We start from the raw sequence: 23,406 nt of genomic DNA on the forward strand, positions 1-23,406 counted from the left end.
TATTGAAGTGCTTTGTGCAGTTATTGGTTACAGGGAAAATTCAAAAAATTTTAAAAATTCCCATGTTATTCTTATAGAGAATATTGTAAAATGTTGTAGTTTGCTTGTTTATGGATACATTTTGTTCGAACTTAGCAAATTTATTTATTTTATACTAACCTATTAATATTTAAAAAAACACACTTTATTAACACACTGCTCCCTGCAGCAGCAAACCTAGGTACTCGTCAAACCTAATGTTATTTAGATATATTTAATTGAAAATCAATTCAGGCAAATGTAAATTTGCTTAGGCTGCAGGTTTGCTGTGGCGGGGGTATTACACATTACTTCAGGCTGGTCCGGGACCGCGTCTCGTTGTACCGCCGTCTAGTTGTATCTCATAGACCTAGGGACAACTAACTAGTCGTAGGTACAACTAGACGTAGGTACAAGTAGACGGTGGCACACCTGACTAGGTGTACCTGCAGATTTTTAAGAGGTACAACTAGACGTAGGCATAACCAGACCTAGGTATAACTAGACGTGTATGCCACCGACAAGTAGTGTCACCTGGCTTGTGCGGATGCTGGTCCTAGTGGGTTGCTGCTTTATCAAATAGGTAAAAATCCATTAGTGATTGGTGGGATTTTAACCCGGGTTCTGAGGTTCCGACCGAAGCCTCGAGCTCTACCACTAAACCAGATCGCCCCCCCCCATGTTATACCAGTACCACAGACGCTCCTCAGAACCAACACAGAAATTTATTCTGTTGCAACAATTAAAAATATCATGTTTGTGTAGTTTCAAATAAATTGACATATAGTATAATTAATTTCAATAAATTAGATTAGTCGTAACAAAATATCATATGTAGATGATATTTATGGGCGGGTTTCCATTCAACCACCTGATTTTTATCTCTTAGTCAATAGTGTGTGATTAGTTCCAATGTATCACAGCGGTTTTTAGTTAGAGATAAAATGATAGTAAACACACAAAATTGAAACTAAATCCAATATTTACCTATGCACCAACAACGATTATCGTACATTCTATTGTAATCATTTCGAATGTAATTATTTGATCTGAATCTGCAGAGATACAGCGTGTTTTCATTGTTGCTTGTGTAAACACAACATTATACTTGAGTGAATATTTCGGTTTGTGCATCCCTCCCCCCCCCCCCCCCTTTATTCACTTTCCCCTTTCTCGAGTGTCAGGAAAGTGTCACAACAACGTGTGTTTCCTTTACCATCAATCTTGGAGAAACAACCACTCTGTTTATACTTCAGGTATTTGTTTACTTTTACGATTCAACATACAAATTTGCTGTTTCAGATTTATTACAATGAGGAATATTATGTATTGCAGAAAATATTGTTAAAAAATTCCGTGGAGGGGATTTTTTTGTCCTATGACGTTAGGCACGAGCCTGGGATTGTTTTTCACATTACTTTAGGCTAGACCTAGGGGTTGCGGCATTAACACTTAGATAAAATCCATTGGTGATTTGGCAGGATTTGAACATGGGACCTCTTGGACTGAAGTCCCGCGCTCTAACCACTAGACCAGCTCGCCCCCCTCCGTGGAGGGGTAGATGTATCATAGTTTTACACAACTTTTCAAAGTCTTCAGTAAGAAATAATCGAAGCTCTATAACTAAGACTAGCTTATATAATAACACATGGTAGCGACAAAACTACAGGAATCATATCCTTGATTTTAAAGCTTGAAGTAAAAATATCCCAAGCTAAGTAAAACGCTGATTTTATTCAGCAAAAAATGTACACAAGCAATGTAATTGAATTTGTAGGGATTTTTAGAATAGGATTTGAATTCAGCTGCGTACATAACGTGTGTCAGCATTTTAAACCCCCCAATAAAAAACCTCTCTTAATAAAGCACAATCCTAGGGGGAGCCTTACTTGAAATAAATTATATAGTTTAAGATCGGTATATGCTTTTTGCTATTCATACAAATGCCCTTTAGTAATACATCTGTAAACTGTAAAAAACATTATACTGAAGTTGACTTGAAAATTTGTTTATGTGTCAGGAGTTCGCCTTCCATAAATGAACGGTGTAGATTTTTATAAAAATATTGTAACAATTTATTCGGAAAAAATATATTAACTATTAGTAACTGTGCCAGTATTGACCTAAAAATAAAAAAATCAAACAATAACGAACCTAATAATATTAATTGTTATCGTCATACAATTAGTGCTGTGATAATGAAACATACTTAAAACATTATTTTGCATTATCTTATTACGTACGGAGTATACATGCAGTAAACAAAGTCAACATTGTTGTATCCTATTGTATCTTTCACGCAAAATAAAAATATACACACTAAAAATGAAAAGTTTATACAATTTTGAATAATACGTCGACTTACGACCCCGTACAATGGATGTTTCCCCCAAATTGATTATTCACCCCGACAGCAGTTTATTTCACTAATAACGACTCAGCCCCGTGGAATACCACCACTTGGCCACACGGGGGCTGTAGATTCAGTTTACCGATAGTTTACTGCGGCGCGTAATAGCTTGGATTTGCATAAGCCTTATCACACGCGTGTACTGTATTGACTGTTTGAAGTATTATTATAAACACTATAAAGTGCGGAAAATAACACTTTTATATTACAGAAAACGTAGGCGGAATACTTTTATGTATTAATTGTTCTACGTTTCCATATTAGCGTGGTTAACTACCAATTCCACATTTTATAATAAAGTAAGATTATCACATAATAACAACTGTAGGCGAAATGTTTGGGCGATTCGTGTGCAAAGTATATTTTTAACTCGATCAAACTTTGGTTTCGGCTTTCGTTTAAAAAATTCTACCTTTCTCACTAGTTGCACAACATTTCCTACACTATTTTCATAACAATGCATTTTCTGTAGGTTTATTTCTCTATGTCTGTTAAATGTGTGATTCTTTTTTTTATTTGAAAAAAGGGTGGTGAACTGAAATGCACGAATCAGCTATTTTGTGTATTATTATTTTGTAAAAAATAGCCAATTTGTTGGGTAACCGTAGGAAAAGCTTTATACAGTTTACTAATGGCTCTCAGGTATGTAAATATACAGTTCAACGGTGGCCATTAGTCGGGCAATAATATAGTTAACTTACGGCTTTTAGTTTGTAAAAAGACAGTTCACTGATGGCTTTTAGTTATGCAAAAATACAGCTCACTGATGGCTTCTAGTTATGTAAAATACAGTTCATTGATGGCTTTTAGCTATGCGGAAATACAGTTCACTGATGGGCTTTAATTATGCGAAAATACAGTTCACTGATGGATATTAATTATTTGAAAATACAGTTCATTGTTGGCTTTTAGCTATGCGGAAATACAGTTCACTGATGGCTTTTAGTTATGCGAAAATACAGATCACTGATGGGGTTTTTTATGTGAAAACCCTTAGATTGCAGCTTTAAATCCCATCTTGAGTTCCCTTTTTTTAGTCCGCCTATTTTGAGGACAAAAATAGGACGGAACTCTCAAATACGACGGCAAATGTGTTTACCTCTGCATGAAGGTATGTGTAGTCCAAGCTACATAGTGAGGTAGTTTATCACAGTATATCTGTGGCTAGTGTGGGACCAGGGCTAACCATAATGTATACATCACCTGGAGTATTCCTCAGAGTCATGTGTTTACCTACACCTACGTCCGTACAACAAATAAATACAAATGTGTAAGTTGGATAAAATGTATCAAGTGTTCCATTCTCAAGATGCAAGGCTTAGCATTCAAAGTATCAAAACCATTGCATTAGTTAGTAAATAATGAGACATCTCTATTTATGCTATGCCTCAATAAATGAATCCATGCACAGCTATCACACACTAATATCAGGTTAGTTTTTCATTATTCGGAATCAACAAAAAGTGAATAGAACAAGTTAAGAATCAAAACATTGCTTGTAGTATTAAAATATCCAGTGTAGTTAACCGTACACACAAGTTACATAATCTGTCTCGATAATTGTATCTATGGATTTATGAATAAAACTTTATCTACATTTACTTTTCAGTTTTGAGTTGGTTTGTAATGTTAAAACTCGTTCCCCCAGCTCGTCTGATTTTGTTGAAATCAAAAGTTGCCAACAACAAAGTCAAGTTTAGTTAAACTGGGAGAGATCGAGACGTTGAATAGAATGAATTTAATCAAAGTTTCACTGATTTCGAAATCACAATGGAATTGCAGCCAAGTTATAAAGATAACAAAGTAACTGAATTTAACTTGTCTAGTGAATAAAATTAGTATAGTCACCCGGTTGATATTGTACAAAACAATAAGGAGTTTTGAATTTGGATCAAATATAATACTTAAAATTAATTGGAGACCAGTTATATTGTTTATGATAAAGTTTTAGGGTTGAATTTAAAGGCAGCACTGAAGTATCAAGTTTAGTTTTAACTAGAATCAAATTTTCTTCTTTATTCCCTTGTAAATCGTAGAGGCAGAGAATGTGTTTTCGTTTGATATACTTCCTTGAACATTCAAGCTATTTAAATTGGTAGATATAAACTATAAACAGTATAGAAAAAGTTATTGAATAGTGCTTTTATTTTTTTTATTATCACTGTAGGAAGTATTATAATAGCTAACTGTAAAATATAACTCCATTTGAACTGTTATAATAAGTCTTATCGAAATAGTCTTTCGAAAATACAGACTATTACGATAGCTGTTCCAGGTTCCAAAAAAAGAATCCATTGCACAATAACCAATTTAAAGTTATAACTGCGGTCCTCTTGAATGTATATTAGCTTGCAGCTCGTCGGTTAAAGATTTACAGGGATATGTTATTGACCTGATAAAACAACAGTAAAATACTGATGTAAAATTTTACCTTTGAGTCCTCTACCCCCTCCAGCTCAAAGTCCGTGGGTCGGGACTTTTTCGGTACATATTCACCTCCTAAATACTCCAAAAAATGTTACAAAGTAAGAAATTGTGATCAAAACATTTTCCTCTGTATCTTTTTTTGAGAATTCGTCGTCTACTATCTAGCACAATCAAATCAATACTAGAACCACTCCGACGTTAAAAATTATTTAAATTTATAACGCCTTATTAAAAAAAAAATCGTCAGGACAAGCTTCAGGCATTTTTATAAAAATAATACCTATTCTGGTGTAGTGGCTTATAGCTTGTAACTTATAGCTTGTAGCTTGTAGCTTGTACCAGATGTCAGACCACCACATCACTCTGGCCCTAGTTGTGGCTGGTTGCATAATCAAGTTTAAGTGACATCATGGTTCCCTCTCATCCCTAGACTAACCCCAAAACCCACCTATCCCCCACACCTACTGATGCACACGGAATACATTATTTGTACAGTGATAATTTGGTGTGGTTGACAGCTGTAGATCGGCTGAACCTACCTAAAACCATTATCTTTTTGACTGAAGTAAACCTCATCTTTATAGACCAGCGATGGCCAATTTCTCATTTAAATAGAACCATCAACACATTCAAAAATAGTATACATAGTTGAATGTTCACAATAAAAATTCCATTTTCTCTCTTTTTTCTAATAGAATTGATATGGTTAAAGATGGCTTAATTTACAGCGACTTTCGGGTTGGCTTGCTTAAAGTTCACCATTAATTACTAATTTACATCATTACAATCTGTCAGGTTTTTTTTATTTTATTTATTTTTTATTTAAAGTCCCTTCATCACATCCTAGGACGCTAGTTCTAGCCTGGAACCCTTATACACATTACTTCAGGCTAGTCATAGAGGGTTGCGTCATTATCACATTCATAAAATCAATTGGTGATTGACGGGATTTGAACAGGGGACCTCGGGCACACTTTTTCAGTGGCTACTTTAATACTTGGAATTCTTATACTATCGCGTTAACGTGGAAATAAGATGTGTACCGGCGATAGCAATAGACAAAGTTAAAACGCTTTTCTATGAGCCCCTTTTTTATTATTTCTTCTCTAAAGCAACAAAGTAACAGAACAGCTATGAACCTACTGAAACAACTCGAATAAAAAGTAAAATACATATATTGGCAAACAAACATTAAAATAAAACTTGTTTACTGTATATTATGGTCGTAATTAAAAATAATTTGGTTAATTCAATCTGACGTGATGCTAATTCATCTCAAGCACAAATAATGAGTTGATGCTCCAGAAGTTCTAACCACGATTATTTGTTGGTAATTAAATATTTATTTATAATAATGGTCACGGAGTGAAAAAATCAATTCTGAAATTTAATTAAAATACATTAAAAAATGTTGAATGTGTTTTCTTAAAACAAAATCAATAAACCACCATTATGGATGATCGTGAACGGTATAAGAATCGCCTAAGTTGACGGAAAGATTGAAGATACCGCATAATAAGATTGAAGATTTGTGTAAAACAGGAAAACAGGGGGATAACAAATTTAGGCTGATGAAACGCAGGGGCCATAATGGAGGATGAGCGGTGGTCTTATATTTTAAAAATTTCCATTCTGTCAAGCAGAGGGAGGTCAGGATAATATAAAACGTTGCTTTTGATGTATCAAGCGTTATATATATAATCATCATTATAATCATCATTTGAAATTTAATAATTAATTATTTTCTCGGTCTTGCTATAAAAACGTCGCGTCGTCTTGTCTCTTGATTTAAAAACTGTTGTGTGAAATGGGTTATTTTGCTGAATAAGTTAATTTTAAACACTTTTCTATATCTCAATGTGTCCCGATGGGCCCGATTTTTCATGTTTTAAAGTTTACTGTATAGAAATTAAAAACTCATTTTTAATCGCTAGAGAAAGTCAATGTTAATTTACTATTTACTATTCATACACTTAAAAACCTAGGCCTATATTTTCCCCGATTTGCTCCTTGAACACTTTGCTCTATCTTTTTAACATTAAATTATTTTAAAAAATTTTGAAGCCACTTTTTGTGTTTTTATTTAGAACGGTATATACCTTGTTCACGTGTATACCGTGTTACGGCACTAATTGAAACAGCCAACCCTTACTACAGGGTGTCCCGTAATTGCTTATTCACCCCAGTGCAGTTTATTCCACTCATAAAATTCAGTCGAGTTGAGTTTTACTGTTTCTCAGCGCCTTTAGTATTTTGCCATGTGATCAACGACTAAGATAAATATCAAGTAAAATCTTGATCTAAGATCCAAAAGGAGTTTGACTTGGATCTACCTTTAGATATAATGTTTCTATTCGGATAAATCAAATTAGAGTCTGAACTTGCATCATGATGTTGCCGTTTACCGGCTGTTATTGGCCAGTTAACCATTCTTTCAAGATTCAATGATCAAGGAGGGTCCAGTTTCGAATCGAAAAAGTACTTTTTTACCAGGTTCGAACCGGCAACACTTTGACTGTTAGGTGAGCTTCTAAAACAACCCTTTTGTATAATTTCCAGCGTTATACATTCCTTCCTGTATCAGAAACATAAAGATATAAATAAATAAATATTTTACGTAAAGTCAATTCGTAACTAAAAAAAAAATTTGAAACTAAACTCGACAGGCCAGAATGACGGAATAATTTTTCAGAACAAATGATTTGTGAAGCGAAAAACGCAAACTAACATATTCAGAGCTGCGAGGAGTGAGGCCTAATGGTTGCTGTTTCGAGGCGTTATATTTGAAATTTCCATTCCATTAGAGAGAGAAATGTCCGTACCATCAATTCCGTAGCCGTTGTTTCACCTGGATTTATACGAAGCGAGCTTTCTATTTGATTTACACAAAACGAGTACAAGATATTTTGTATATTTTTACAGCTGTTGCTGGTACAGTGGTTGGTAAAATATTCGTTAATTTTTTATGGAACGATTCCTAACACTCTCAAACCATACAAAATGCTTTTATGTTCTATGACAAATAAAATCATCGTCTAAAGAAAAATCATCGCTACAGTAATTACAACTCAATGCGGCTTTTAAACCACCGCGCATGGCATTATCACGTAGCTAATGGTTAGCTATTATTGGGATTTAAGCGCAGAATCCCTGGGCAAAAGTCCCAAGCTCTCCATGCGCCAGCCATTGATGCTAATTAAAAAAGAGTAATTTGGAAATGGCAACTAATATCAGTCGATCGGTGAAATTGCAATATCAGCATATGTAAACAGAGTGGATGATTAAAATTGAAAACGTTGAAACAGGTAATGGGTGTTTGAACAATATTTATTGGGCGAGATCAAAGAACTTCATTATGATACACAGATATCGATTGTAAGCACTGTTTGACGCGCGATCAGACAAAAATGTTTCGAGAGTTTTATTGAAACATTATAAGGTAAAAAAATGTTTTTAAACAATATGTCTCACATTCGAAATTTATCATTATTTAGTTTTACTAACTTAACTTGTGCAACATGTATTACTTAGGAATAAACTAAGTGATAACATAAACTAACCAAGACAAGTATACTTCCCATCCCATTGTAAATTTTGAAGCTCGTTTTTCGTGTCTAGTTCATGTCCGTGATCACTGGTGGCTAGTATTGACGAAATTTTGGTTCTATTATTTTAGAGTTAATTTTATGATTTGTGCTTTACTTTTTGGTTATATAACTAGATGGTGCGCTATTGTTTATGTTTATATCGTTTTATTTGGTTAAATGGGGTTTTAAATTATTTAAATAAGGAGATACAAATTGCAAACAAATCACGACCTCTACAGTACACCGGACAGAACCAACGATAAAATTGGCTTTAGCTGTTCCATAAGGATGGGATATCTACGAAGGGAGATAGACGAAATAGATAACCGTTTTATCTATAGTGATAATTTGTTCACATAACTGTATTTCAACAAGTCGTTTTAACATTCAACCATAGTCTAACCAACATTATGTTTTATCTATGCAATACACACATACCCACAAGAGTATTGTAGTATAAATAAGTTTAAGGTACTAGGGTGATTAATAAATTATGAGAATACGGTTATACAACCACGATATCGAATACCGTCATTGTATTTTCCCTCATGATCCCACCAAATTAACAAAGGTTTGTTAGGCAAGGAGGAAAGTTTTTTGTACTGTACTTAGACAGATCATCTTCAAAAAGTCAAACAATAATTCAAATTATATAAAAGGATGTGTTGTCTTTGAATACATCCATGAAGTGAACTTTTGTGGCTTTAGGGGAGATGGCTAATACCGTCAGTAATAAAACATGTGGTGGAAGGTTATGGTGGAATAACCGGATTGTCAAAGCAGTCATGCGTTACCAGATATGCGCTCCAAGTTTTCTTTATGTCACATGTAGTATCCATCATTTAAACATGGATTAAACATAATCCCCTGTAGATTTGTCATAGTTTCACTTTAGATATATGAACACATTGATTATTTTATGATTTTTAACCACTAATACTTGATTGAGTTCTACTTATGAGGTTAGTTTGATTAATTTCAAACTTTCAAACGTTTTGATATAATAACGTTTGTCGTTTTATTTCGATAAAATCTTGTATTTTGAAATTGAAATAAAACTACATTTGTAGAAGAACCCTTTTTCTTGGATCATGAAGAGAAAATAAGGCACTCCTTTGTTTCCATCCCTTGTATGTAGAATGCGTTTTTATAGTAGCTATAGTTGAAATTCCTAGTGATTTTACCATATTTAAATTTGTTTTATGTCAATCTGTTTTAAAACGTTCTACTATTTAAATGTTGATTGTTTTGGTGTTGTAACCAAAGAACAAAGGACTGTTTACCTTAAAATACGGGAGAAATATTTAGTTTACATTAACGCTCTCAAGGTTTGCAAACAATAAACATTCAACAAAAAATCTTTGATTTTTTTAGTGTGAGATAAGTCTACTCGCATTTTGTCACAATATCCAAACTCAACTGTTTTAACTAACATGTTTAAGAAGACTGACGGTAAAAAAAATGTGTGTAACTGTTATTTCCAACCAATCGGTGGATATAACAAGAACCTTCCAACATTATAAAACGAACGATGAATCAACTTATTTTTCTAAGACAGGTTATGTTTTCGTCTATAACCTTTCATTGCCACTGTCAGTGATGCAACGAAACATTGTACCAAACACTAATTGCACCACTCAACAATTAAATTGGTCTGAATAGCTGATTAGTTGAAGTCCGAATGATTACAATTTTACTTCTTCTCTCTCAATCCTTGAACCTCATTGGTTTGTACCCGTGTTGTTATTATTAAAACAATGCTGTTATGAAAACAAACAATTCGGTTATATGAAACATTTTAATTCTAAGAAATGAACTGAAACGGCTACTTAAAGAAAACAGTCTTAAGTAAAATCTTTAAACATTCTAAAACTAAAGCCATAACCTTAAAACAAAACGTATTTTTTAGACAATAAAGAGCAGAACCATATAGCTAACAGAGAATGACACAACAAATGATACGTTATATTTAGATCGTCATTCACCGCATGTTTCCTGGAAGTAAACAGTTTTCCTGAGAGAATGTTCTTGACGGGCTTCATATTAATTTTCAGCCGACTCAACGTCTTTCATGGACTTGACATGTAGCTTATAACAGCCAGTTTACGTATACAATTTCTCTTCATGATCGCGAATTACGAAAAAATCGCAGTATTACATGAGACATACATAAATGTTAAATACAGAAAAAAGTATTCCTTTTTCATTATTGGTTCAAGTATTCTGCATAATTTGTGCGTTTCCATAGGTTTCTTTTGTTTTGGTTAAATACAAATTAATTGTTTAAAGGAATGTTACGTATAGATTCATGTCCAGTGAGTATATCCTAATCAAGATACTGTAACTACAATATGAGTCTTGGGGGAACTGGTGAAGATACTAGCCGACGTTTCGGATGTAAACAGGAATCCTCTTTCGGGATAGCTACAATAGAGCTACCGGGCGTTTTAAACTTTTGATATAATATTAGAGAAAGCAATAAAATTTTTTTATTCTGAGAATGGTAAATTGAACTGTACATAAACAAAAAATCAAAGTTTTTAAGTGTTTATGACATGGAGATTCTTAGAAGTTACACCATGCGATCAAAAAAGATTTTTCGTGGGCCAAAAACGGATCTCAAGACCGTAAATCATCATGAATTTGAAAATTAAGCGTAGGCTATATTGACATTGTAATTATTATTGTTTAAAAACGTTGAATAGAAAACATACGTAGCAATAAATAAAAAATCTATCAATACAAGAAAGAAAAAAAATCTACAGTTGATATAATAAGAATAAATCAAAATATCTATTGTAAAAACAACATTTGGCCAAATAAGATTATCCTATTTTACTGTTATAGTTTTTACTTAGTTTCGGTATATCTTTCGGCATCCCATAAGATGTGTTCTGTGGTTTCTTAACCAAATTAGCCACCATTTACAGGAGACTCACTAGAATCTACCTCATGGTAGAGGTGTTAATTGTAATATACCCTATCTGTGTGAATAAGCAAAACCCAAAGATGATGTTTGTGACATACAACTTTGTTAAACGATTCAGCCATTTTGTTCTGATCCTAAGTCATGCAAGAGATCATTGCGTATATTCAACCAGTTGGAAATAATCCCGTTAGGGTCGAGGAATAACGTAGGCGAAATGCCCGAATATGTATTCAAATGTACTGTTTGATGTTCTATACAATGTAAATTCATGTAGAGGGTCACGGCTTAGAATGGTTCACAAAGTGGTTAAAGGTTAGGTCTTGTCTTGTAGAAGACCTGGTTCACAAATCCCACCTATTGATATAATTATCTTTTTTACAAGGGAATCCAAAGCAAAATTGCAAATTGCATATTATACAGTCTTTCCTATAAATATTTTATAGGAAAGAAATGCAAGTTTTGACGCATTAATTATTATTTTTATTATTATTATTATTGTTATTATTATTATTATTATTATTATTATTATTAATATTAATATTAATTCTCTCTGCTTTGTGAGAATGCATGTGTGTTTCACAGTGAGAGGTTAAGTTCAAACGACTTCAGCTTCGGGTTTTCATTTTTTTCTAAATCAACTCATCTTGGCACTGCTAGTCTGCTGTGCAAACAAACACTTTAAACATGGTTATGAACCATGAAAAACAAAGAGGGCCAAATATTATAAGCAATACACATAGTATTCCGTAGATTAAAAAGCAATTACTTATGTCATTATTACATTTAGATTTTTTTAGGGTGCTGCCAATTACTTTGTTTGAAGTTAAAGTGCCTGCCACGAACCGCTTTAGAAATAACCGCTTCAGGAATCTTTGTTCTAGAAAATAAGAAAGAAAAGTGTAAACCTTTTATTTGTTATGCATCAATTATTGAACCTCGCCTACAAGTTTTCTTAAACTTGGTGAGGCCAAGCTGTTGTAATTTCTATAATAAATATTGATAGATTCGCGAGCTATGTTTTTTTGATGGTTTAATCTCACTGAGATCCCAAAGGCTGATACTGTATATCAAACCTGTGTTGTATTTGGCACTTTTGCATTATACCAATCCATAACCACACCGACAAATCGACTTCCAAATAAGATTTTAATTAGTTTTAAAGAACAAAATTTTCCTAATCTAACCCTAAGGGTTTTATTTTACCAATTTATATGTAATGAAAAGGTTAAATACCTGTAGTACTTGTCAGTGATCCTGGAATAATATTTCAATTTATATGTGGTCGCTATAATACAAAAGTACTTTTTGCAGTATACCATTAGCACTAAAATCAATACTGTGCCAGGAATATCTTATGTACTACAACATGACACACGGAGGTACGAAATTATATAACAAACGTTATTGCAACAATCATTAAGTAGGAAAAGTTAAAAGTAAACCATGTTTAAATAAAAAAAAAACATTAAATTATTAAATTTCTGGAGCCAAAATACGGTAGATATGCGTTGTACAAGTATTTGCAAATAAAGTTTATAAGGTAAATTAGGTATATTCAAATTACAATATTTTATAACAGTTGATGATAGGATACTATACGAAAATACCACATGCTATAATAGTATCTCAACACCCGCATAAAACTTTCCCTCCATTTTCCAACCCCTAACTTTGTTGCCGCCAGATTCACCCGGAGCTCGTAATTTCCATTTTGCCTCTTGGTAATTGGTGGAAATTATTAAGTCAGAAAACTTAGGTAATTAGTTTTACCGTTCACGCCTCATTGTTTAGGTCTAGCGTTTTGTTTTGTTATCTACGTTAACGTTAATTAAGCAAGTTTTGAACTAAACAAAGATATTGAGGCTTCCCTGATAGGTGATAAAGTAGTTATTGAATGGTCTTGTTTGTAAGTTTAGCAAGGATTAAGTGGGCTTATTTACAGTAAGATGTGCGTGGTTAATCAGCGATTAAAATTTGTAGATAAATAAATATATGTAAAACGGTAAATGTAGAAGATAGAATGTTTCACCTATGTTGCATCATATGCAATGGTTACAGAACTACGAATGACTATTAATTTGATGTTTACAGTAGTAACAAATACAACACCCCACCAGAGTATGTCTGCTAGTTTTGACCCTAGGGGAAGCTGGACCCGTCCCTCGTGTTGCAAGTTTGCAAACTTGATGATTAAAGTTAGGGTTGCAAAACGTGACTGGTAGTGTCCTAAGATCTGTGTTGCTAGGGTCTAGAAAACTTCTGTAGTAAAGTTAGCTAAATCTCTAAAACACCTAAAAAAATATATTTTGCTCTTGTGAATGTTCATGTTGTACGTAGGTAATTTATGAAAAATAAAATTGTTTTAGCACACTTTTATTAAGTTTGCAACTCATATCTTGAATCGCATTAAACCATGTGTTAAAAAAATAAAAGACTTAAAACTAAATATAAAATACGGTACATTTAAAACTACACTCTAGTGTTTACAAATTTAAACTTGAATTCGAAACATCTACACTTAATACAGCGAACCTAATGCAGCGGTGTGTTTTAATCTACTTGATGGAAAGTGTGTCAGATGTATATAGTGACTACACCCAAGATGGAAAATAAATTATGACATAAAGCATAAATATAATGTGACACATATTTTTAAAATCTTTAAATTACAAATTATATATTTCTTCACTAGGTGCTACAGTGTCTCTTTTCACCACCAGTTTAGGCTTAACAACTGATGCTGGTGCAAGAAAAGTTAACGAGTGGCGAAAGAAACTTTTGACCAGTGTAATGAAATGTTTTCCATAATACTGTACCTTTATTGCGCCATTGCATGAAATAAACGGACAGTTTTTACCGATTTATTCAACACTTTAATGATCATCTTATTTCCCACATCATTCATCTTGTCAGTTTCAGTTAGACAAATTACTTTCAGCTGTTAACAATGCAACAATGAACTACAATCGATAACTATTCTCGATACATTCGATCATTTACAAGTAAAAAGGTACTGATACAAGCCTTGATTCTATCTTACCACATATATGAGTATATACAATTAATGTACTAGACTAGATTACTTTATATAATTCCTAATAGACTCTCAACGCATGTAACGAAAACAGTAGTTGTTGCTGTAGTATGAGTGGAATATGTTAAAATACTACATAACTGTTAATAAAAACAAACTCAACGGAAGCCTTGCTCTTTGCCAGACGGTTGTTACGAGTTTCCCCAATACCTTGTTATATTTGTGCGTTATAACGATGCGGCAATATTAAATGGAAACATTTTGATGTCAGTCAATGAATGCGGAAAGGTTCGCTCAATAACCCTTTGATCCGAATGAGTTCAAATCGTCCTTTTGGTTGACATTAATACAAAATGTTTCCGACTGAAAAAATTAATACTCGTATTAAAGACTATCGTATTTCGATAATCGAATACGTTTGTAATTGTAACTTTCAAAAGGTACTGAGGTACAAAATCCCTAAAAGTTGTCCTTTTGGTAAACAACAGTGGAATCGAAGGTTTGAAAACGTGCCGAGTTGGTCTGGTAGGGCAAGGGGAATCAGCATTTAAGGTCACGGGTTCATATCTAGCCAGACACTAAAGGATTTTACCCATGTGGTAATCTCAAGATAATACAGTAATTTATTTATTTTGCGTGTTTTTTACTCCAATGACATTACGTATTGACAGGGAACGGTCCAAACCGCGGTCTTGTTACTATCTAACAACAACTTTTTTGTTATATTTTGGAAACTAGATAGCATCATCGATTCGTAGCTCAATGATAAATAGCACGCGAGGCTGGAAACGATCTCGCATGGTATCGTTCCAACGATCTTCAGATTTAGAGACGAATTCTACAACCATTCGGCTACCCAGACAAGCGTGTTACAATATTACATTATGTCTTGACCCAGCCTGAAGTAACGTGCAAAACTGTTCTGGGCAAAAAAATGGTGTCAAAGAATATAAAAGAAGGGCATTAAAAAAAGAGTTGAGAAGAAACAAATTTCTTGACTTGTTGTTTTTAGGTTTGGTATAAAGTATTTTTAGACTTTTGAACTCCGTAACATCCTTAGGTGTATATGCTTGTGATATTATTCAAACCTGTGCTCAGTATTATTATAAATAATAAATAACTTTAAGCACTCCTTACCTAGTTTAATAAGTTTTCAAATCGATTTAAAATCTTGCTAAATGAAAATGTAAATTTATGTAAAAACGTAAAAACGCGCTTGTAGCATCATCATTCACACAGATGGGAAGGGTCGGTAATGGATTGTCCTTCGTCCGTTATTTTAAATTTCAATCTGCGCAGTTTTAAACTGGACACGACTAATCTTTCAGTAAAATAAAAAATAATTAAATAAAGAACCATCAGAATATATGTTGAGCTTTTATTTTTATTGAGTAAAAAGGTTTTACGTTAGAATTTGAGCTAAATCGCGTCAATACGTCTGGGGTTTTTAACACATAATCGTATGATTAATCTATTAACGTGAAAAAAAAAAAAAAACAGATTCGTTTTAACGAAATATTTAAAAAGAAAAAATATAGTTTTAATGAACTGTAACAGTTCTTTCCAATAAAATAACTTGGCGTACAAAGGATTCTATAATTATTTACAAGAATATGTAAACTAACCAAACTGGTGATTTTAAATTCAAGTGTGATTATGATTTATGATGTGTCGTTTGAATTTTGTTCTACAATAATAATAAGTTTCTACAATGATACAGTTTGCAAAGTTATTAATGTTTTAGGTGTTGACATTTTTAAGTTCACTTGTAGTTGTTATATTATACGTTTTTTTTATTATATGATCAACTTAGAAACTTTTGTTCACAGGTGAAGGATGTGCTCCTGTACACCGAGTTCCCCGTGAAATGTTTCGCAAAGTTTTCTCCGTTCTGAAGTTGTGGATATGTCTCTCTGCGATTTATGGTGAGTGAAAGTAATATTTTCATTACTACATTTATATCCAATAAGTGGTATTTTTTCTCAATTATCATTTTTTGAAGAAGAAACGTTATCTTTACGTGTCTCGGTATCAAATTAAAATTTAACAAATAAAAATCATTTAAAATTTTTAATTGTGCTAGTATCTCCTGTGTGCAATCCTTTCCAAAACAAGGGGGCGCTAAATGGAAGAAGATGGATGACATTTTCAAGTAGCGAAACCCTCCTACACGCACAGACGTGTCAAACGTGCGTTTCGTGTTTATCACTCTTCCACAAACATTACTTCTGTTTCCATTGCATCCATAACACAAAGTAGCAATCTTTAATATGTGCAAGGGTAAGGTAATATTTTAAGTTAATGTACGTTAAACACCAATCTTATACTAAATAATTAATTTTAAAATAGATTGGTTTAATTTTACCGTGATTTTAAGTCAAATATACTCTATTTGGGGAGCGAGCTAGTGTAGTGGTGCAGTGCGGGACTTCGGTCCCTGAGAGCTCTGGTTCAAATCCCGTTTATCATCTTTTTATTTTTGAAAGCAGGATTAATGTTACTTGGATTTTTTTTTGAAATTTGTGAAAGAGGGATCTTGCATTTTGTTATGACAAATCTGAGTAAATGTACTACTGAAGGTTTTGAAAGCTTGAATAAGCCTAAATCTATCGACCGGCAAAAATCCACACTGAATAAAATATATATTTACCTTCAATTAAACACCGTGACGCATCCGTGTTCTTTTTCCTTTAAACTTTGAGATGAGTAATCTCTATTCAATTTACCATTAAAAACCCACAAAACTGTTATACCTTATCTATCCAACCTCAACATACATTATGCATTTGCAATCCTCGGGTGAGCAAGCAGCATTATTCCACACGACAACGTCGTTATAAGTGAAATAAACTGTCGTTGGGGTGAATAATCAAACGTGGAAAATATGCTGTATATTTTAGTGAAAAGGGGGTTTACACATTATTTTATGAAATTTATATAAACTTTTTTAATGTTTTGTTAATCGTAATTGTTTCAAAATGTTAAATGTGGTTTTAAAATTTCAAATGAATATAAGCAAGTTTTTGAAAAGATTGTAATGTGGGATTCATTATATTTCATGGTATAGAATGTATGTTTTTTTAATCTAGTTTAAAACTCGTTCAACTGAAAGATTTAATTAGTGTTTGTGTGGTAATTCAAACAATGTATTTGAGATGAACTGTGAATGTAAGAAAATGGCAAAATAAAGTCTACGTGGTGTATGAACATCTTTTTAATTTATATACTACGATCACTGACTTCAGAGGCAAGATAACATTTATTGGGAAAATCAAAATAAAAATCAAAAATAGGAAACGTAATTATAAAAAAAACAGTTTCTGAAAAATTATACAGAATAAATCTCAAAAAACGCAATGTCAGTAGAACCAAACGGTAATATTTGCAAAAAAAAATTGTACTTTCCAAAATACAATTTGGTGAAACAGAAAATAATCAGTCAATCAATTTCTACATACAAGTTTTTTAGTAAGTTTATTAGATTATTTCATTTGTTTTACGTCGTATCACCAAATAGTTTCATTCCTTAGGGGTAATTAACTAACAATAACAACGTTCCCATAAACGTTCATGCCAAGCCAAGCTTTAAATCATTACAGAGAACAAGATTAATTGTATTCTGTCTCAAACCTGGCAGATTAAAATTTAAAATAACGGACGAAGGACAATCCATTATGGACCCTTCCCATCGGTGTGAATAATGATGTTACAGACACGTTTTACTTTTTTACATAAATTTACATTTTTACACAGCGAGATTTTAAAAATATGCATTAAAAAGAGAACCAGCAGTATTTGCTGTGTGTTTTATTTTTTAAACATCTTACCATTGTTCCAAAATCAATACATAACAATAAGAAATATATGAAATATGCAAAAATTAAATCGTCTATAGTGGGACCAACGTTTTTTTCAATAATTTTTTAAAGAAACTGAAAGAACGTTTCGAAACGTCATAAAACCAAAAAAATCATGTGTTTGTGATCAATGCACTCAACTGGACACGAAACACAAAACGTAAAGTTTTCAAAATTCCAAAATTGGATTATAAGTCTATTTAGTATCCAACGTAAATGGTAACGAATAAAATGAAGATAAGATTTTGTACTACAAGAATTACTATGACAAATACACACATAGTTTGATTAATTAATAAGTTGACCTCACCACAGTACGATAACATTGAAAAGTACTACTTGTAACATTTCAATCAGTGCACCAAGCAACTTTGTACCAGATAATGTTTAGATAGCTCGCAATCGCACATTGGTAGCTGACCTTGCTGCAGTATAAATTACTTGATCATTTCAATACTGTAAACTTTAAACACAGACTTTCTTTCATCTTTGCTTAAGATATTTTTTTTTTATGGCAAACAAACTAAAATATGCCAAGCAACTGAACTGAGACGTAATTTATAAAAAAGAAACTTGGTAAGAGCTTAAAATTAATTACCTATGACAATTACTGTATTACTTTCATAAGGAGAGAACAATGCCTACGGGATATTCAGAGTACGCCATTCAGGGTATAACTAAATCGAAGGGTTCCACCGAATTTTATGACAAGTAAAAATTTTGTATCCCAGTTGTTTATAAATAGGCCTACATTACATTTTCGTTCACTTGGAAATTATGAAATACCAACCTTTTCAAACTTATAAGAATATAAGCTTGAGTTATTAAAATAATAGTAGTCCATTCATGAAAAGAAAAAAACAAAACATGTTTTGGAGAAAGCATTGTAGAAATAAGAACATTTACTTATCGATGACATTTAAATTCATACATAACAAACAATGTTTAACTTGTGTATAATCTGCTGAATAGTATTTTGTAAACGCTAAAAAACTAAACATTTCAAATTTATTTACCCTAATTTTTTTACAAACCCGTTTAGAATTTGAAAACAGGCTAGCTCGTTTACATCACACTTTGTACCGCATTTGCAACAATTTTAAAACATAGTAGTTTTTGACAGCCAAAATGTATGAGTCTTCTTTAGTTTATACACAAACTCAAAAGAGTGGTGCGTAGTTGGTACAGAGTACTTGTAATTGTAGAGTGACATTTCGCAACACCTAAGTGATAATGAGCAGTGATGCAGAGCGAGGGAAAAGTTCCCAGCGAAGGTAAAATTATTCCTACCTAGTTGTAACAATGAATTAAACCTGTACCTGGGATACTTAAATATACATTCCAGATTTCTTAACTAGTATAACTAGTTAAATTATTGATGTACTGTTAAATTAGTTTTTGATACTCGATAAGTATGATTGATTGAATATATCAAATCTGTTTAAGCGATTCGTAGATACTAATTGTGATGTGGGAAGAAGCTTGGTGATCATATTCAATAACACATGAATGCTTTGACAATCCGATTACTCAAACTCCACCATAACCCTCCAGCGTTTGTTCTATTACTGACCATCATTAGTACTAAATCTCCATCGCATACTACCTAACCTATTTTGTATAAGAACAAACGGGGAGCGAGCTGGTGTAGTGGTTAGAGCACGGGACTTCGGTCCCTGAGGTTCCAGGTTCAAATCCCACCAAATCACCAATGGATTTTCTAAATGATAATGCCGGAACCCATAGGTCTAGCCTGAAGTATTGTGAAAAACAATCCCTGGCTCGTGCCTAGCGTCCTAGGACAACACACCCTATTTTGTATAAAATGTTCTCAAGCTATATTTTTGTTACCATTTAAGGCGTACGTATTTTAACAGAAATTTGAGGGACGGATGTGTGTAGAATCATAGACAAAAATAATTAAATATAGACCGTCAGCCGTGTTGTGGTTACCATAGGTTCAGGCGCACACCGCTGGGAGCGCCATGAAGTTACGGCGTAAACGCTTCGCAACTACACGACGCTCCCAGCGGTGTGCGCTGGAACCTACCATGGTAACAGCAGCACGGCTGACAGTCTATATTTTTATTTTTTTGTCTATAGTAGAATGCAGTAAGAAGTGTTGTGTATGCCACGTTGTTACTGACTAACATATACAGTGATATCATACTTAAAATACGGTTTCCATAACCAAAGCAATATATTAACATAACAGCCCGATAACCAAGGATAGTATTAAATTTATTAAAGTATTTAATTAATCCAAAATAATAATAAAAGAAGAAACATTTTTCAAATAAAATTGTAATTGGTATGGAAATGTTGATACTGAATTTGGTTATAATTTATTTTTGTAAAAAAATACAACCGACTTCAAACGCTCTAAAAAGAATGAAATAATTTCAATAAAGTAAACTTTTGTATTAGGCAAGCTCACGTATTTTAAGTCGGCGCGGCTCTATGATGATTTTTGATACAAAATTGAAAGAGGGTGTCCATATTGCATGTAACTATAACTAAAGGTGTTAATCTGCATGTATTTTTCATAGTCATGCGTTAAGTGTTATTTTATTACCGTAATCAGAGACCGGCATTATAGTGGTATTAATGAGTATCTTTAAAAAGATTATAACGCATTTAAATGTTTCTAACTTGGAAAAGTAAAAGTAACGTTTTAATACTAAACTAGCTTCTTTTCCCTATCATAATATCAAACTAAATTATTTTCCTATTCATATAGAACATTTGTGTGTGTTATTTTCATAATGCATTTATTCTGAAGTAAACATAAAATACAAGAAAATATTTCCTTTAATATAACAAAACAGTTCAATGTGTTTTTTATATATTTATGTTCTCCAGCTACAATTTGATTTTAAAAATACACACACAATATTTAATTTCAATTTGCAGTTTGAGCGCCGACTTGAAATACGTGAGCTTGCCTAATACAAAAGTTTACTTTATTGAAATTATTTCATTCTTTTTAGAGCGTTTGAAGTCGGTTGTATTTTTTTACAAAAATAAATTATTTCATGATTTTTAGTGACTGTATAATTTTGTATGTATTAATTACTTGAGGTTTTTTTGGTAAGCAAAACTGTTTGAAACAATCAAAAGTTCCACAGAACAATCATTATTTTAAAACTGCTTGAGTCACCTGTTCAGGTTACATAATCAATGGGTATGAAAATAAACATTTTTAGATATTCCTTTAGAAAGAAAGAGTAAGTAAAAAACGAATTGTCTTTTCTAGATACATTGAAATGTCAGACATCATCGTTTCCTGCAATCAGCGTACTTGTACATTATAAAAAGAAATACAGTAACGTCTCAAGCCTTTTGGAACAATATGAAAGTTATTCCTCAGCTACCAGCACTAAAAAATCTCTCAAAAGTGGAATATTGGTCGTTAACACGTATAGTACCTTTGGAAAATATTATATGAAAGATTGGTTTAGCTAAAAGTGGCGTAAGTCATGTAGGGGGTTTTGTTTGCTCAAGATATAGCCTAGTCGAAATTGCAAATCATCTTCCTCTAGGACTTTCCGAAGCAGGTATAATAGTATTGATATGTTATAGTAACTGGGTAGAGAATATTAATAAACATTCCACATCTGCAAATGAAATATGTATATGAAAGGTTGGTTCAGCTAAAAGTGGTGCAAGCCATGTAGGTGGTTTTGTTTGATCAAGATATAGCCTAGTCGAGATTGCAAATCATCTTCCTCTAGGACTTTCCGAAGCAGGCATAATAGTATTGATATGATACTGGGTAGAGAATATCGATAAACATTCCACACCTGCAAATGCATGTTTAGTAATTAAAATATTTAACACTTTTAAGACAATTGACGATTATGCACTTTCACACTTCTTAGGTCGTGTAAGGAATAATTGCATTTAATTTATATTTAGATCTGTTTTACGAATGCTTTGGTTTTCACAATACATCTTTATTTGTCAATATCATACAGCTAATCACTGAAACATATATGTTTTTGTAAGTCAGAATATTCAATACTAAAAACAGAATTACTGTATACACAAATCAGGTCAAACGTTAAAATACATGTTTTATAGTAACCAAAACAAAATGCATTTTTCTCAATGTAATTCATTTAGGCTCCATGGCAAGAAATATTTTATTGATCAATATGAAGCAACTGTTTCAAAAAGAATTGTCTGTAGCTTCATTTAAATGGTTTCAACTAACAGCTGTAGGAATGTTATTATTATTTAAACTGCCTTCTCTGCACAAATGTAAACAATCTGCACAAATGTAAACAAAATAAATGTTGAATATTTAAGGTTTTCAGAATTTTTCACCGAAACAAATATTATACTTAAACATAATATATAAGGTACCTAATAGAAACTCTCCTGGTTATTTTGGTGGTGGAACCACACTTATCGGTAAAAGAATCACAGAGAAATTGGTGAACATACATAGAAAAAAAAAAACATCGCCACAAACAAATTGAGAACCTCCTCCTTTTGTTGGTAGTGGGGAAGTCGGTTAAAAATAAATATTAAACCTATCCCCTTTAAGTTTATTAATTGAAACGATTATTCTAACTTATGGTACATGTCCATGCTTCTATTACGCTAAAGGCTGAATATCATTATTTTAGCGAATTTCCCATCTATTAACGTAGGTCTCATTGGAAGATCCGGGGCAGCTTTACTGTTTCGTTTTGATGTCCACGGAGGCCAAAAACACTATAGGCCTAAATTTAAATTCTATAAATTCAAATCCAACAGCTCGATGCATAATATAAATGCACTCTTTAAACATTTATATAAGTAACTTGCATAGATACTAAAGGTGTATCAGTGACAACCGATAGTATCAGACTCGATCAAAAACTGTATTGTAAAATCGCCACTCCTTTCTAAAACCAGTATTAACACATAAGCAGTATTGATTGAGTTGTGGCATAAATTAACATGGGAAGGCGATTTCAACATCCCGGAAGTGTATGCATAGGTTGTACTAATTAATTACTCCTAATTAAATCAATATTGAAAATCATAAACACTGTAAATGAGGAAAGTAAGACGAAGAACTTCAAAGTAAATAACTAGAATTACGCTCAATTTCTAAAATGACAATAATTTTGTATATGCTCTATTCATCGAGC

The 23,406-nt window shown here is 32.7% G+C and overlaps 1 protein-coding gene across 1 annotated transcript in view; it reads left to right on the forward strand.

The window, feature by feature from the left end:
• The window catches only part of LOC129003649 (protein sax-3-like), a 107,897-nt gene that overhangs the window by 12,097 nt on the left and 72,394 nt on the right, over positions 1–23,406 (forward strand). Inside the window, exon 2 of the mRNA XM_054431948.1 lies at positions 16,235–16,330. Within this exon, the coding sequence (XP_054287923.1) occupies positions 16,273–16,330 (58 nt within the window). The 5' untranslated portion in view covers positions 16,235–16,272. The remainder of the gene's footprint in view (positions 1–16,234; positions 16,331–23,406) is intronic.

This window comes from Macrosteles quadrilineatus, unplaced genomic scaffold (assembly GCF_028750875.1).
Source record: "Macrosteles quadrilineatus isolate MER2022 unplaced genomic scaffold, UCM_ALF_1.0 Scaffold_9__3_contigs__length_116548681, whole genome shotgun sequence".
Lineage (NCBI taxonomy): Eukaryota > Metazoa > Arthropoda > Insecta > Hemiptera > Cicadellidae > Macrosteles > Macrosteles quadrilineatus.